At 36.8% G+C, this 16,578-nt stretch overlaps 1 protein-coding gene across 2 annotated transcripts in view; it reads right to left on the bottom strand.

The window, feature by feature from the left end:
* Positions 1–2,289: 2,289 nt before the first annotated feature.
* fhl3a (four and a half LIM domains 3a) overlaps positions 2,290–16,578 on the bottom strand; it is a 48,402-nt gene continuing 34,113 nt past the window's right edge. Inside the window, exons 3-8 of one of the 2 annotated variants that reach the window (XM_055227598.1) lie at positions 16,330–16,412; positions 11,844–12,008; positions 9,545–9,719; positions 6,614–6,783; positions 5,719–5,905; positions 2,290–4,057 (exon numbers count right to left, since the gene is read on the bottom strand). In XM_055227598.1, coding sequence (XP_055083573.1) covers positions 3,906–4,057; positions 5,719–5,905; positions 6,614–6,783; positions 9,545–9,719; positions 11,844–11,999 — 840 coding nt within the window. In that variant the 5' untranslated portion in view covers positions 12,000–12,008; positions 16,330–16,412 and the 3' untranslated portion in view covers positions 2,290–3,905. The remainder of the gene's footprint in view (positions 4,058–5,718; positions 5,906–6,613; positions 6,784–9,544; positions 9,720–11,843; positions 12,009–16,329; positions 16,413–16,578) is intronic. The other variant, XM_033981055.2, reaches the window with a different exon arrangement.

Raw genomic sequence — 16,578 nt, 5'->3', positions numbered from 1 at the left:
TGACTCCATGGAAAGAAAAAAACATAGAGATAGGTAAGTTTCATGCCATACTGTGGAACATTACAGCCAAAGGAACAACATTTCCTTGGAAATAAGGAGGAAGGGGCCTTCCTCCAAGTCATGTAAGAGTCAGGTTTGTGGAGGAGATGCAAGCCCACTCACAGTAAAGACACAGAATACACACATCCATAATGAAAAGATTTTATTTTAATCTATTTTTTGGCAAAAAAGTTACATACTATAGCTTTAAATACTGTCCAGTTTAAATTTATTTAGACTATGAGATAAACTAAGATATAGAATTAAGCTTTATAACAGTTTTGACAGTTATGTTTGTTGCAATATTAAAGATAAGCATTCTGTGTGTTTGTCTAGTTATACACAGTAATATGATGCAAAAGTACTTGAGCAGTAACTATTATTCTCTTGGACCTGAGTATTTTTTGGTCTGATATGACTTGCTTATTTAACATACATCATTTGCAGTGACTGTGTGGGAAACATGCCAGCTTCCAGACAAATTACTAGTGACAACATTGACACAACACCTGACAGAGTGCATTAAAAGCGCCCCCTGATGGGCTGCGGCTGTGACATTTGGTGTTTATCTTGTCATACTGAGAAGCCCTGCTCAAATGATAGTGTTTGTTTATATGTAGGCCTAATAATTATCCTCCCATATGTTTGAGTAAAGTGAATTTCCTAACTGCTTGCTTAAATTAGAGATGTTTTGGAGAAATGTCTGGGTGTGGTGCAGTTGACAAAAAGGTCAAGAAGCAAAGGCTCAAGATTATTTTCTATAGAAGTTAGTCATTGTTCCAAATTATTTGTAAATAGATATTTTTTAGCTTACGCACAATATTTTAGGACATCGAGACTAGCAAAAGCGTAGGATCTGTTGGAGTTAGGAACAAACCATAACCTATAGCTGATACTGTTAACCACTCTGCCAAAATGCGTCTCTGATTACATACAGGGAAAAGGCAACATGTAACTAAAGTTGGTTCATAGAATTTTGTTTGAGAAATATATTGTGAAAACATGATCTAAATTTACTTTGAAATGCATGACTAGCCTAATAGATTTGGTTTTGTTTCTCATTTGGTTGAAGGTTAATGTATTACGTTCCAAAATATGCAAATCGTCACAAGTTAATAAGCAGCGTAATATGCTTAAGCACACAAAGGACAGAGGAGTGCCATTGTCTTACATGTGGAAGTGTGTATTAAGTTTTATATTAACTTGTTCATAAAGTCTAGTGTATAACTCATTTCTGTTGAGTTAAGCAGTGTGAAAACATCCTGGTACTTGTAATCACTCGTATTCTTTAAATGCATATGACAGGTTAAACACATTTCACGAAAACATTGTTGAAATCATTAAATTTAAGGCGGGAAAAAATAACATTTTTAATATAATTTTGGCGATGTTTATAATTTTAAAAGAGCCTAAACTTATCTAAATTGCACAATTGTTACACCTAATAAAATAAATGATAGCTTTATTATATTAAACTATCAGAAAAAAATGCCTTTGTGTTGGTGACGTACAGGTATTCCATTTAAAACTCATTGCTACTTCATATATTTTCATACTTTTTCCGTCAAAACTGCCACTTGACTGCGAGGAACTGTAAACTATATTAAATATTTACTAAAGATAAACCCAAACCAATTAACAAACGGATAAACATGAAAGTCTGTCACATGGACTTTAAAGCAAACCAGTTGACCCGACCAGACACATACACAGAATGAAAATGCCACAGAGCTTTTCCGCATGTGCACATCCTTTCTCTCTTTCTCTTCCTCTCTCTTACTCCACCACCACCCCCCTACCTCTTCCCCCCACGCTCTCTCTCTCTCTTCCCTCCCCCCCTCCCGGCGCGAGCTGCTACAACTTTTCCATTTCCTTTTTTGGTGAAAAAATCCGCAACTTGGTGCAGGGAGGAGGACATCGCACCCAAGACGTGAGCCCGGAGAGTGGGTCTGCCCCTTCTGTGTGTACGGTCCCATCAAACAGTCAAGTCAGCATAAACATTGGAGCGTGCACTTTACCAACCTAGGCATTCATACACTTTTATTATTATTATTATTTTATTATAGTGACATAAAAAAGATTAAGTTTGCACTCCTGTTGGATGGGCTTTATCAGTCAAGTACAGTCAAAACATTCCTTGAAAGCCTCTGCAGTATTCTGTCATATGAATACTACCGAATACTATGAGCTCATAAAGAAGTAATGCACGCCCAACCGCAGCCACAAAAAAACACACAAAGTATAAAAATGTCCGCAGCGTACATTTATTTCATTAGACTTCACAAATAGAGCTAACCATCATAGCATGTAGCCGTATCACATATTCCTGATTTACAGTAAGTTCATCCGGCTGTGACCACAACGGCACAGTTTATATATGTTGAAATGCATATATGCCAACTCTGACTCACCAGCATCAAAGCCGAAAAAAAGGTTATAGAAATACATTTATAATTTTACACACTAACAATAAAACACAGATGTGAAAGCGTGGCAATAAAGAGGATAAAGAGGATAAAATGCGCATAGTTCTGCTGCTCACTATAAGCATTAGTGACAGATAAATATTTACAAATCAAAACGCACAGTTCCAAAATGCTGAGCCACTGGAGTTTAGCTTGTTTAGCTAATCATTGAACATTACTGTATGTTTTATAGATGAGAAAAATCAAGCTTAGGGAATCAGACATTCTACAATGACATAAAACATTTATATTAGGTCATCTTTTCCCATAAATGTAGCATTATGCAGACATTATTCAATGAATTCATGTTTAGAGAGTTCCCATCTGCTTTTCCAGGGCTTTTTGGAGTTCATGAAGTATTTAGTGTTTGTTGCTGAGTCCTTATTCAACATATCTGAGCTTAATCACCTCTTTCGTGTGTATTGACAAACTTGATTGGAATTCGTGCGATAAAAAAAAAAAAAAGAAAAAGACTAAAGCAGTAATATGACACATGATAATATGTGGCATATATGTGTAATGGGCTGTGAAGTGTCTTATGTGCACATACTGTAGAGAAGAGCAACTTTAGCCAAAGTGCAACACAGTTGATTGACATACCAATACCATTTTTAAGCAACATTTTCTAGCTCTTTCATTAATTGATTTTACTTTCTATAGAGACTTGTTGTGCTTTCTCCTACTTTTTATACTACAGCAAAATCACTGGGGTAAGATGCAAAATTCAAAATGCAGTGACTTTACTGGACTGTAAGATGCAATTTTGTAATAAATCTGTTACAGGTTTTGATGAACCTTTAAAGCACTTTATAAAAAATAAATTCTCCATTTATACTTACTTACTTACTACCTCTGGGTCCAGACCCACCATTTGAGAACCACTGCATGTATCATTTCAAAGCACATTAAGAAAAGCCACCATCATTACAAGTCGGTTTACCATCTCCTCTCTGACCTCAACACAAACTCTTTTAAAAGTGACTTGCACTTTTATCTCTTTGGTTTTATAACATCTTTAATTTTGCATATTAAGTTTAAAGGCACATTTTTAGTATATGTATTTTTTCTTACATTTTAAGTTACGTTACAAGTTAGTGATAAAGACTTTTATGTAGGATTGTATAGCAATTGCATTCTTCCATTGTGTCCTTAATGCAAATCCTGCATTTTAAACCCACTGGAATCTTCTCTGTGTGTCTAAGGTGTACTAAACATGTATAACTCTACTTGTAAAATGCATCCTATGACTTCTATACAGCATCAAACTGCTTATGAACAAGGAAAAAGTATGTTTACCACAGGAGAAACCCTGTGTATATCTTTGCATAGGCATGGTTGTGTCCAATACTGTGAGTTCAAACACAGAGTCACGATATGGTACAGCAGCTCAAATAGTAGGTTTTATAGATTGGTGTGGCATTCACGGCATAAGATCTTTTCCCCGTCCGGAAAGAAGCCTGCCCCCACCAGGGAGACGGAGCATTGGCTGCAGGTGAAGCAGGGCTGGTGCCACTGGCGGTCCTCAAAGGAAATGTACTTCCCTCCTCCAAAACCTACGACACAGAATAATAAACAGTTGTGAATAATGATACAAAATTTAAAATGAAAAAGGTATTTCAATAAAAAATATAGGGCTGCTTCAACTGTTTTAAAATTATTTTTGGGATTGTTATTAAATTAGTGTTATGGTCTGCTTGATAATGTGATGTAATAATAACAACTTATAATGGATTATTTGGGTCATAATTAGAAAATACTATAATACATAGGGATGGCACGACACAAGACAAAATACGTAACAAGATTGGGTCCAAATTGGCAATTTTATCTAGCAAGATCTTGCAGCACAAGATTTTGTCCCATCTTATACCAAAACACATTTTGAATGTACCCACGTAGGAGCATTGAGAGATGACTGAAATGTAAACTGCTACACTAATACAAGTTTCAGTGTATTTGAGAACATGTTTAAAGGTGTCTAAACTACAAAGTTGCCAGGTTTCAAGCATACATAATAGATTTGCTAATTTTTATTCAATAATTGCAGCCTTAATGCAAAGTATGCATTGGGCTACATTTAATGCTGCGTATATTATCATATTCAGCAAGACCAAAGCAAATAGTGTTATGACATAAGCCTGGCTGATCCTCCCAAATGCTGAAACAGCAGAAAGTGAAGTGATAGTTTACGGTTTCCTCAGACATGTTCCCTGCTGTACACAATAGCAGTCCATTTGTCCAAACCATAAACACATGGGCTTCACTGTCACGTCTATTAGAAATGTCTTTTTTGTTTTCCCTTCAATATCAGACGAATTGTTGCTGAGTATGCATAATTTTAAATCGTGTTGACATTTCTGACAGATTATTACCATCCCAGTAGAAATACATTTTTTGCATGAATGACCCAGACATTAAGTAAAACAAAAATATTTTCATTAAAACATACTATAAATTAATACAATCTGCCTATTAAAGCTGTTATCTACCTGTCTTATCAAACTGAGTAAATAATATTTTAATTAAAGAGGGTGTATTACGCAAAATCGACTTTTGGGAACTTTCTTTTATAATGTTACAATGTTGTTCCTCATCAAAAAAACGCCTGGACAGGATTTAGATGTGATCCATGCATGCTTGAGTAATCTAGCGATCACTCTCAAGTACTATTCAAACTATCTTTATGGTTAGCAGTAAGATTCTCTCCAATGCTCAACCCACAAGGCCGTGTCATCCGTGCTCCTGCATGACAGTTTTCTATAAATATACAAAAGGACGATACAAAACAAGACACTACAACTTCAAAAATGTCCACTGTGCAGGTTAGCACACCTACTGCTTGCTTCCATAGTTCAGTATGATACAATCTACGTCACTCTTCAATACACCATCAAACACCATGGGAGCGCCTCAGGGTCCCATCGGAGGAGCTGGAGGACATGTCTGGGGTGAGGAAAATCTGTGTCCCTGCTTAAACTGCTGCCCCCGTGACCCGGCCCCGGATAAATGGAAGAAAACGGAAATATGGATGTTGTTGTTTGTGGAGGAAATTATGGCACTTCAATAATTGCAGGCTTTGTGATTTTCAAATTGTGATTTTGATTTGATTGTGATTAATCTTTTTAATTAATCTTGCAGCCCTAAGTTACAGTATGGGAAATATTAGATTGCGCGGCCTAAATTAATTTCTGACTGAATCTGGAGCTGTCATTACCTGTGATGGGCTTGGAGCAGGCCTCACACTTCTTGGCGTACAGGCTGCCAAAGCACTTGAGGCAGTAGGGGCTGTCATCTCTGGAGGTGAAGTGCTGACCGGCCAGCTGGGTCTTACAGCTCGTGCACACAAAACACTCCTTATGCCATGGCTCATCCCGGTAGGTTACTCCACCTTTAGCTAGGGTCTAAAACAAAGAAAAATAAAATGATGAATGATGTTTTATATCACTATAGTGTATTCAGAAAGCCATCATTCAGAATTGTGCATAATGTTCTATAAATCTGCTAGTTTGATCAAATGGATAGCCAGATATCACTCTTCACCTTATTCCACCTCATTCGTTTTTGTCTTTAAATGCTACTAAACAGCACTTTTATTGTGGTGGCACTTCTGGTTCAGCAGGAATCTAATTTATTTCAATGGAGAATTTGAGAAAGGTTTTGCTGCTAAAATATGATATAAAGTAGGCCGATTTATGTAAAATGTTCAGTGTTCATGTGCATCAATGAGTCAACAATGCACTGATTCTCTGGGAGCCTTATTTGCAGTCAAGATCAGCCCTAATCCTCTTGAGGTCTCCAGTAAAATTTTATATTATTTTATTTATTTAATGAATTGGCTACATATAACCTTTAAACATTTAAATTTCATTTACATTGATTCACATGGTTTAAATTCGTTATTATTTTTTGTTTGAGAATTTATGCTGTAAAAACACCCCAGTTCAAGTCGGCATACAGCGTATTTTGTCCTCACAAAGAGCAAGTAAAGCTAAAACCACTTTGTCAATCATGTATCAATATGAGTCAGTGTAATTGCAGTGTGCTATATTTCTGACTGTACCGCAAGCATCCAGAACAATTTTTCCTTAGTTTGTTTGTTGACACAGTACCTTTTTACAGCGTGTACAGCGAGGGGCGAACTTGTCCTCGTAGCAGGGGACACAGTAGTGCTCATCTTTGTCTGGGATAAAGGATTTGGAGCCAATGGGCTGTTCACAACTGTGGCAGATGAAGCAGCCCTCATGCCATGTGGAGCCGCCATATTCCAGCTTCCTCGAGCCTGAGAAAAAAAAAGAAGAAAAATACATTCATATAATAGACATAATGATGGATGGAAAGAATGACTGGCTAAAGGGACCTATTATCCTTTTTAAATCTCCTGGTAAACTCATTTCGGTATTCCTGGTGGTACTTTAAGCGGGCTATAAAAAGATGAAATTGTTGCGTGATGGTATATAAAACTCATTTTGTTTCAGAACGGTTTATTTTATTTTGAATCATAATACCGCAGTCACCGCAGTACTTTCCGATTGCAGGAAATCGGATTTTGTTTATGTCCCCAACCACTTCATAGCATTACCTTCTGCCTTCTGAGTTCTACTAGTTTTATTGTCATAGAGTTAGAGTAGATTTGAATGGTAATATGTTGCATAATATGAAGATTTCTTTGGCAAATGAAAAAAAACAATTTTCTTTAATGAGTAAATAGTCAACAGCATTTCAATGTATGCAAGCATGTTAGCAGACAGAACTTGCTAATATTGGCCAAAAATTATTTACCCTTGGCCCTATCCTGCAATAATATATGATGTGCCCATTTACAGTAATCAGACTTGGATCAATCAACATATACTCTAGTCTTTAAATGCTCAATCTACAATGACAGAATTTTCTCAAACTCGTCAATTGTCCTCCAACAAAAGTTGAGTTACCATTTGGTTATAGGTCAAACCCTTAACACACTACGCCACCCCAGCAACAGTCCACTACTTCAGGAATAAATAAGTGTATTAAACAATGGTTAAGATTCAAACTGTGTCATTTCCCAATGACCCAGTTAATATTTGGCCTATTGAATTTCCCTTTAAATGTATTGCAATTCCATGTGTGTTTTGAGATGTTTATACCACATTAACAACCCATGTGTGAAAACAAACAAGTGCCTGCTGGCAGTAGTAAAAGCCAGTAAATTCTGCCAAATGTTAATACTAGGCAAATCAAAACGTCATTATATTACCTCATAAATGACTTAACTTCAATTTGGTGCAATTGCAGTTTACGATCCATTTTAAACCAATGACCAACTCTAGGATGCACATAAATCGCATGGATTAATCCCAGGACTAGTGTTGTCACGATACTAAAATTTTGAACTTGATACTCATTACTTATTCTGATACCACGAGTCGCCCAGTTATGTTCTGTAGTAGTAGACTACTACTGTAGTCTATGTCTATGTGGTCTTATAGTTACAGCTTGAGATCATTGTAAAGCTATTCAGGAAAGGTTTGTTTCTGTCCTGTGACTTGTTTAGTATCAATACCTGCTCAAATGAGTATCTAGTTTCGAGACCAGTTTTAAAATTGATTGGTATCAGATTTTTTTATACTTTTGACAACTCTACCCAGGACTAAACCAGGACCAGAACAAGACTAAACCAAGTCTACATCAGGACTAAACAGATCAAACCAGGACAACACCAGGACAAGTTTGAATGCAGCCTCAAAGAAGTGTTCCTCCTCTGCTCACATCTTTTATGTTACTGAAACACAAATGTAATGTTTTATTTACACAAGTCGATTCACCTAATCCTTAGGTTGGAAGTAGGTCAGTCGTAGCTGGAAGCACAGTCTGCAGAATGTGCTCCTGTTTATATCCACTGTCAATAAACTGCTCCTCTGTCTTCTCCTTATATGTCCTCTTGAACTAACGCCATGTTTGACGTTGATGCTAAGCTGTAGGGGTTTCTGGCAAAGGTACATGCATTGTATATTTGTATAATTCATAAAACTGAACCGAGATGAACTCCGAAGCCTCAAAACTGGGTTAGGGAGAGATACTGGTTTAATATCAGGAAATGAGGGACCTTTTGGAGTAATAATACAGTATATCTCTACACATGGGACCTGGGAGCAGCTTATCACAGGAATCTTGGCAACTAAGGAACCATTTGAGGGACTGTTTAGATGGTGTAGGTATAACATTGCATGACATGTGCATTAACCACTTCAGAGGAGAGTACAACAATTTAAACCAAGACAAGTTTGTTAGTATGTAGCCTACAATGTTTAGTTCAAGTAGTGAACTGAAGAAAAATGAGCCATTATCTATCTACTTCATTATCATTAAGATGATTCAGATTCATGAAAAATTTAACTTTTATATCTTTTATAACTTTTAATCGTTATAAAAGCAAACAAGTGCACAGCAAATTGTTGATTGTCCTACACCTGACTTGCAGTGTAATAAGTACCACAAGCTGATTGGACTATGGAACAAAAATGAGCAAAAAATGAAAATAAATATGTTTTTCAGTTGTGCTTTCAAATTAATCTAAGCATTCAAATAACTATGGTGATATAATAATGCATTGGATTTATAGAACCTTTTAAGATGCACATAGCACTTTACATTGCTCGAGGGTGGTAAGTTATTATTGTAGCCACAGCTGCCCTGACTGACTGGCAGCCTGAATCTGTGCATCTAGCCAATGTGTCTGGCCAAATGACATAATAACAGTATTTGTCAGAGCCACTACCAATCCACTGGTCTCTCATCCCCATACTAACTTTACCCAACCCAGCTTATCTTGCAAGATCAGATGAGACTGGTCATTTTCAAGGTGGTATGGCCGATATATATGCTACCCTTGTGTATTTAGGCATTTAGGTTTAGGTTTCCTCATCCCCTCCTGACGCCCACTAATGTCTGACCTCATGTCTTATATCTACAAATGCAGGTATCTACGCATGTTTATCTCTCCAAGCCCTGTTTTATCACTGTTCTTTATCATGTCTAAACTGATTGGTTGAGTCCATTACCAGGCATGACGATCTTGTCGCAGGCCACACACTTGGAGGAGAACTCGTTGCAGTAGCAGTCGTTGCACAGCAGGGCGTCGTCCTGGCTGGTGAAGGGCTCGTCAGCCAAAGAGCGGTCACAGCGGAAACAGCGGAAGCAGTGCTCGTGGTAGTGCCGGTCCTCATAGAACAGCTCCTAAGAAAGCAAAGGGATGTTTACAAATATACAATCGCCTCTATTAAAGGCAATAGAGTGGATTCTGACACATTGTTCCATTCTGAAATCATGACAGCCACTGGATCAAATCAACTGTTTTAATTACATTTTAATTTTGCCGTATTTCACATGCTAATAAAAGGTTCACTTCATAATGACTACCTCTTAATGAGCATTAATAAAGCACTACAACTATTGATTGAAACCAATGTCAGTTGTCTATGTCTTTCAGAATTGTATTTGACTGTATTTATCCATTCTGTACATGCATTTAGTATTTATGAATCTTATCTCCATTCATTATTGCAATTTATAATAATACATACAGTACATGCATACATAGCCTTGGATTTTTATAGTGCCTTCGAAGATACTCTAAGAGCTGGGGTTGACTGACAGAAGTGAGGCTGCCAATCTGAGCCATCGGCCTGTCCACCTGCTGCGATTAATCATGCACACCAAATTCATACTACATAAAGTGTCTTGCCCAAGAACACAACATCAGTATGTACTAGTTAGAGCAGAGTTTAAATCATTGACCTTTGAGCTGATGTATTTGATTTGATGACAACTTTAAAATAAGTCTTTCAATATTTTACATTTCTCTTTCATTTTTGTCATATTAATTTGTCCTGTTTTGCATAATTTCCTTATCAAAACCTGCACAGGAGTAAACAATCAGAAAGAAATCAGATGATACTGCTCTAACCTGATAGCTCTAGAAATCATACAACAATCAGATTTTTGGTGTGCATGTCAACATAGCCATTGACACACCATTGCCACATTTTGAGTGGAGTTATTAGACATGAAGAATCCAGTGGTTAGTGTTGTCCCTGGTCACAATGACACATGAGCTGTGTACAAACCCTAACCACACTATGCTCTCTCTCTGTACAATGATCCACACTCCAGTCTGAAAAATGTCCTGTCGAAAAGGGGAGTTTGCTACAGAGGCCCGGAGATGCCAAAAATGTGCTCGGTCTAATTTTCCTTCATGGCTTGTGAGGCTGCTAATAATTCACTGGTCTTAAACATAATCTGTAAATTTTGCTGTGCTTGTTGAGTACACATGATTAATGACTTGTTAGTGTTTTTCATTAGGGGAAGTTACATCTTTGTTTTTCCGAGAATTAAAAAGAAGAGATTGTTTCATGGTTGACTTTTTACGAGATAGAAATGAACCCATGGCCTATATGGACTTGGCTCAAATTGGGTGTATAATTACAGGTTAAATCAGGCATAACTGTGACTTGCCACAGTAAATACATAGGCAATGCCTCATTTAACCCGAGGGATGCGTCAGTGGTACTGTAAGCAGCTTGTAATTTTTAATGGTGAACTCTACTAAGAAGTCATTTATTATTTAGCCCAGTACTCTAATTATTGAGCTTTTTGTGTAGTCTGTTGAAAATATTTCAATAAGCATGGAACATAGACAGTAAAATAGAAGTGGACTAAGATAGTGTGACGTCACCCATAGCGTTTGGCTTCAGCCAAATGAAGTTCGTTGAGGTTAACAGTTATAAAAGCACATTTAGAACCGAGATCCATATTTGGAATTCCAATCAGGAGTATCACAGCAACCAAAGAGTCAGTCCAGAGCGAGGCTGTTGCAGGTAATGTGCTTCCCCCCGCTAAACCAGCGGTGTGGGCGCTTAGCAATGCTGTCAGCCAAACCTGTTGCTAATGCTAGCTGGACCAAGCTCAGCAAAAGAAAATGCCTATTTGGTCTGTTATTGATGTTCATATCTTGAGCGGTGTAGCCAGAAGCGCACCCATGCTCGCTTCCTATGTGCAAACGACGGCTAACAGGTTAGCTGTTGGAAAAAGAAATCTAATTATTACACGTTCTAACGTTACACGATAGAACTTGATTTGAATAGGTCCAAAAGCAGGAACATGTGAGAGAAGAGTGGCATGGTGGCTGAGTGGCTAATATTTTTTCCTCACAGCAAGAAGGTTCTAGGTTCGACTCCTGGGTGGGGGGCCAGGAACGTTTTAAAATGGCAACCTTTAGATTTCAAAATGACTTGCGCTCCATCGTATCATGTTGACATCTGATAAACTTGATAACTGTTTACACTTATGTTCTTTTCTTACCCGAGCATCATGGCCGATCAGCTCCTTGCACTCGTCACATGTGTTGGAAAAGAGGCTGTCATAGCAGGGGATGCAGTAGGGGCTGTCGTCCGACTGGATGTACTTCCGGCCGTACAGGGATTCCTTACAGTTGTCACAGTCGAAGCGGTCTGCCATTGTAAAGCTCTGGAAAGCACATAGTAAATAATTAGCATTATATAAGCATTATTAAAGAATTAAAAAGTATTAATGTGGGAGTCCCTGCTTAGACTGCTGCCCCCGCGACCCGGTCCCGGATAAGCGGAAGAAAATGGATGGATGAATAATGTGGGACAAATAGGGCCAAAATTATATTTCTGGTGATGACATGCACCAATTTTAATCAATGACCATTAAAAAAAAAAAAAATGTACATAATAATAATAATAATATTGTTATTATTGTTATTATTATTATTATTATTATTATTATTTATTATTATTATTATTATTATTATTATTATTATTATTATTATTATTATTATTATTATTATTATTATTATTATTATTATTATTATTATTTTAGCAGGAGGTCCCATTGCACCTCACCTCAGGGAGTCCTGAGTACACAGTTAAAACATACAGCATTTACAATTAATAAAATGCATAGTAAAATGTAAATGTAAAGAAGTAGTAAAAACAGTGGAAATTACTATATTATTATTATTATTATTATTATTATTATTATTACACTATTAGTTGTATTAGTACTAGTAGCATTAGTACTAATACTAGTTGTAAAAGAAAATACTTTGTAGGCATAATGCTCCTTGCAGTAGTAGTACAATAGAAGCAATAGCATATAATAGTTCTTTATATTTATCAACTCTTAGAGTATCATTATAATGTATCTTCATCATTTTTTCATCTCCTGTAGAATGCACTCACTGCCATTTCAACACCACTGACTTGTTCCCTTCTAATATTTATGTAGTAAATACTTGGGCTTGTACTCCGACTCAAACCAAACACGCAGCACAAGTGGGAGCAAGTGGAAAAAGACAAACAGAGCAAGTCGACAAGGACCAGGCAGCTAAAACACTATTTACTTTTATTACCAGCATGAGAATGTGGTGGCTGAAGTGGAGGGGAGGGTCAGGACCGGTATCGTCACTAGGCTTCGTGGACAACGGACAGAGCTCACATTTGCAACCACATGGTGAAAAGTCAAAATGTGCTCCTGTGTTGTAAATATTTATTATCCAAAACACTTGGTAGACCACCAGCAGATCTCACAAAGTTGTTCTGTATTTGTATTTGAGAAGGAGTAGTTGCAGACCACTCCCTGCATAAATAATGAATAGCATTGCGAGTACATACAGATATTGAAAAGTTGGACAGTGATACAGTGATGTGTAAGTGTAAGGCCTTATCTTTTTAAGAAGGAACTTGTTTGAACATCTGTGGTATGTGGCTGCTGATAAAAAAAACTGATAATGACAGTGATAGTGACATCAACAACTAAAACATTGCAGAAATAAGTGGCTGCTCTGCGTGTAAAGTACTTTTTTAAATTTGTCCACAGGGGCAATTGATTAATTACATGTCATGAATAAGAGTCTTTAGAAGGCCAGAGAAATTTGAGTTGCATGGTTAGATTGGAAACAAAGATGGAGTACTTGGTCTTGTAGGATTTGTATCACAACCCTTTTATATACTTTACTGTATACTCCATACTACTATAACAACTGTTACTACTACTCTGACAACAACTGTTACTACTATTACAACTGTTACTACTACTACTACTACTACTACTACTACTACTACTACTACTACTACTACTACTACTACTACTACAACAACAGCAACTACTACTACAACTACAACAACTACTACAACCACTACTACTATTACTACAATGACAACTACTACTACTATTACTAAAACAACTACAACTACTACTACTATTACTACAACAACTACTACAACTACTACTATTACTACAACAACTACTACTACTATTACTACAACAACAACTACTAAAACTACTACTATTACAACAACAATAACAACAACAACAACAACAACTACTACAACAACTACTACTACTACTACTACTACTATTACTACAACAACAACTACTAAAACTACTACTATTACAACAACAATAACAACAACAACAACAACTACTACAACAACTACTACTACTACTACTACTACTACTACTACTACTACTACAACTACTATTACTATTACTACTACTACTAACACCTTTCCTTAACTTTTCCTGAATACTTGAATAGCAGATGGTCTTAAACGTCATCATAACTAAAATCACATGATCATATTCAAGAGACAACTACTACATTTTAGTATCATAATAACACTAACTATTACTACTGGAGTGATAAAACATTTATACAAGACAGACATCATCAGTTCTCGACTCCTTATCAACTAAATGATGGTGATAATACCAAAATTACTAAAATCTCCTCTCTTTTTGTTAAAAATCTCAGACATGTGCACACTCTGGATCACTTCTCTCATATATCCTTTTATCAGCACTTTCAAGGAGACATCTTTAGTGTTTCAGTCAGTGCTTCTCATCTGGGGTCATGGCACACTGTCAGGACCAGCAGCTGTGGTTGGCCCTCCACATAATGACATCATCACCCTGTCACGGATACTAAAATTCAGACTTGTTGACTAAGCTAAATTCCAGCTAAGATGATCTGGGGTTATTTAATCTTGTGTGACAGTAATGTTTTTATGGTGGCAATGTCACTTTTTCCTCACTTCGAAATAGACAATTATACGGCTGCATGGAATTATCTAATGTCTGGAAGATCTGCTCACAATGTGTAAAACTGATTGAGCTGAAGTGAGTTTTAATGGCACTCCTAGTATTCATAGAGCAAACTAAATATTAATTATCATCAGCCAAAAGAAATACAATTAAAGTACAATATAATGATATCATTGACTACAAATGCACATTTTGACTGGGTGCAGCAACCTCCTAATATGCAATTTTGAGAGCGCAATTCTCAGAGGCTGCAATTATTTATGTAATAGAATGACCTCTCCATTTTATAAGGGAAAAAACTGCTAACCATGTGTTCTGACAGTTCATTGTTAGGTCTGGTTAATGCATTGGCTGTGTTTAAAGGTTCTATATTACGCAAAACTGACTCATGTAATCTTTTAGCCATGTCATAATGCTGTTACCTCCCCAGAAACAGACATGGATTTGTGTTTTCTTTCATTCACACGTTTGAGTAATCATTGTTATTAGGCGTCTGCGACTCTTGCCCTCAAAATGCTCTGTTCCACCTTGCGATGTCATCAAGTGGCAGTTTTAAGGTTAACAGCTATTTTAGTTTCAGTTGAAATGTTTTATTCTTCAATACTCTAGAATAACCTATAGTTGTTGCTTTTATAATTAAATATTTTTGTCTTTTGCCAATAGAAAGTATACATGCCTGAGCACTGAGGTAGGTTGGCTGTGTACACTGGTGTATGAATGTGTGTGTGAATGGGTGAGTCGTTCCTTGTTGTAAAGCTCTTTAAGTGCACTGAATGTGGAAAAGTACTAAATAAAAAATGTGCAGTGTGTGTGTTTTCAGTTTGAGAAAAGAACACAAGATAAATATGCAGGATTTGTGTGTTAAACATGTGTGAATGAAGCAAAACACAACACAACTGATGATAAACATTATAACATGCCCTTATAAAATAGCGGAATATAGGCTCTTTAAAATATGCGCTGTGAACTGAAATCATACATCCCCCTCGATTGCCGTCAAGCCCTAACAGCAACTATAGATTTGACACACCTATTCTTTAAAAATTCCAAGATTGTCATCAGCCGTAACCCTGAATGCCATATTCCACAGCACAGGAATTACGTGCGGTGCCTGGGTACAGCATGTGCGTTAGCTTGTTTGCTAGTAGACGAGATCAGGCATGACTTTGAGGAGGGAATTCTGGACTATGACGTCTGCTGTCACTCAGCTTCCAATACAAAAGAACACAGATATTTGTTGTCTTCAACGAATGCAAATATATTACCAAATATAGGTGACTCCACCAGTGGAATGCAGTTTATTTGTAACTGGTTTGGATTAACTTACTGTACATTCGTGTTAGGGCTGTATGGTTTTGGAAAAAAATCAAAATCATATAGGGATTGTGTTTAGATTTGTGATATATGTTTAAAAAGTAGAATTCTGTTCAGAGAGCTCATTGTAAACTACTACAGAAGCATTCAAGTTTGAGAGAGGACTGAAGTATAAATACAAGAATCACATAATTTTCAAAACATGTTTGTAGAGGTCTAAACTACAGGTACAACATTTTTCTATACAAAGACAGGATATTTTGTTCTTTGCAGAGGACATTCTATTAACTATTGCAGCCTTTGCTATTTGATAATTGTGCCAACTCACATTGCAATTTTGATTAAATTGCCATATACTGCATAGCACAAGAATGACGTTTAACTGTAACTTGGATCAACTTACTGCACGTTCCTATATTGCTCAATCCAATGCAGTCCTTGGCTTCTCTCTGTCTCGCGCCTTCACTACAAGTATTTGAAGGTCACCTGGAACATACAGGATTGTGCAAACATGCTTAGTGTATGCCAGCAATCAGATAAGATTAAGTAACAGTTGACTTGCTAAACCATGAACAGGAATACCATGTGGGGTATGAGGAAATCCTCATATCAAAAGAGGTATATGTTTGAGGTGTGTCTGGATTTCCAAAAA

The sequence above is a fragment of the Periophthalmus magnuspinnatus genome, chromosome 16 (assembly GCF_009829125.3).
Source record: "Periophthalmus magnuspinnatus isolate fPerMag1 chromosome 16, fPerMag1.2.pri, whole genome shotgun sequence".
Classification (NCBI taxonomy): domain Eukaryota; kingdom Metazoa; phylum Chordata; class Actinopteri; order Gobiiformes; family Gobiidae; genus Periophthalmus; species Periophthalmus magnuspinnatus.
This window is presented reverse-complemented; position numbering and strand designations above follow the sequence as displayed.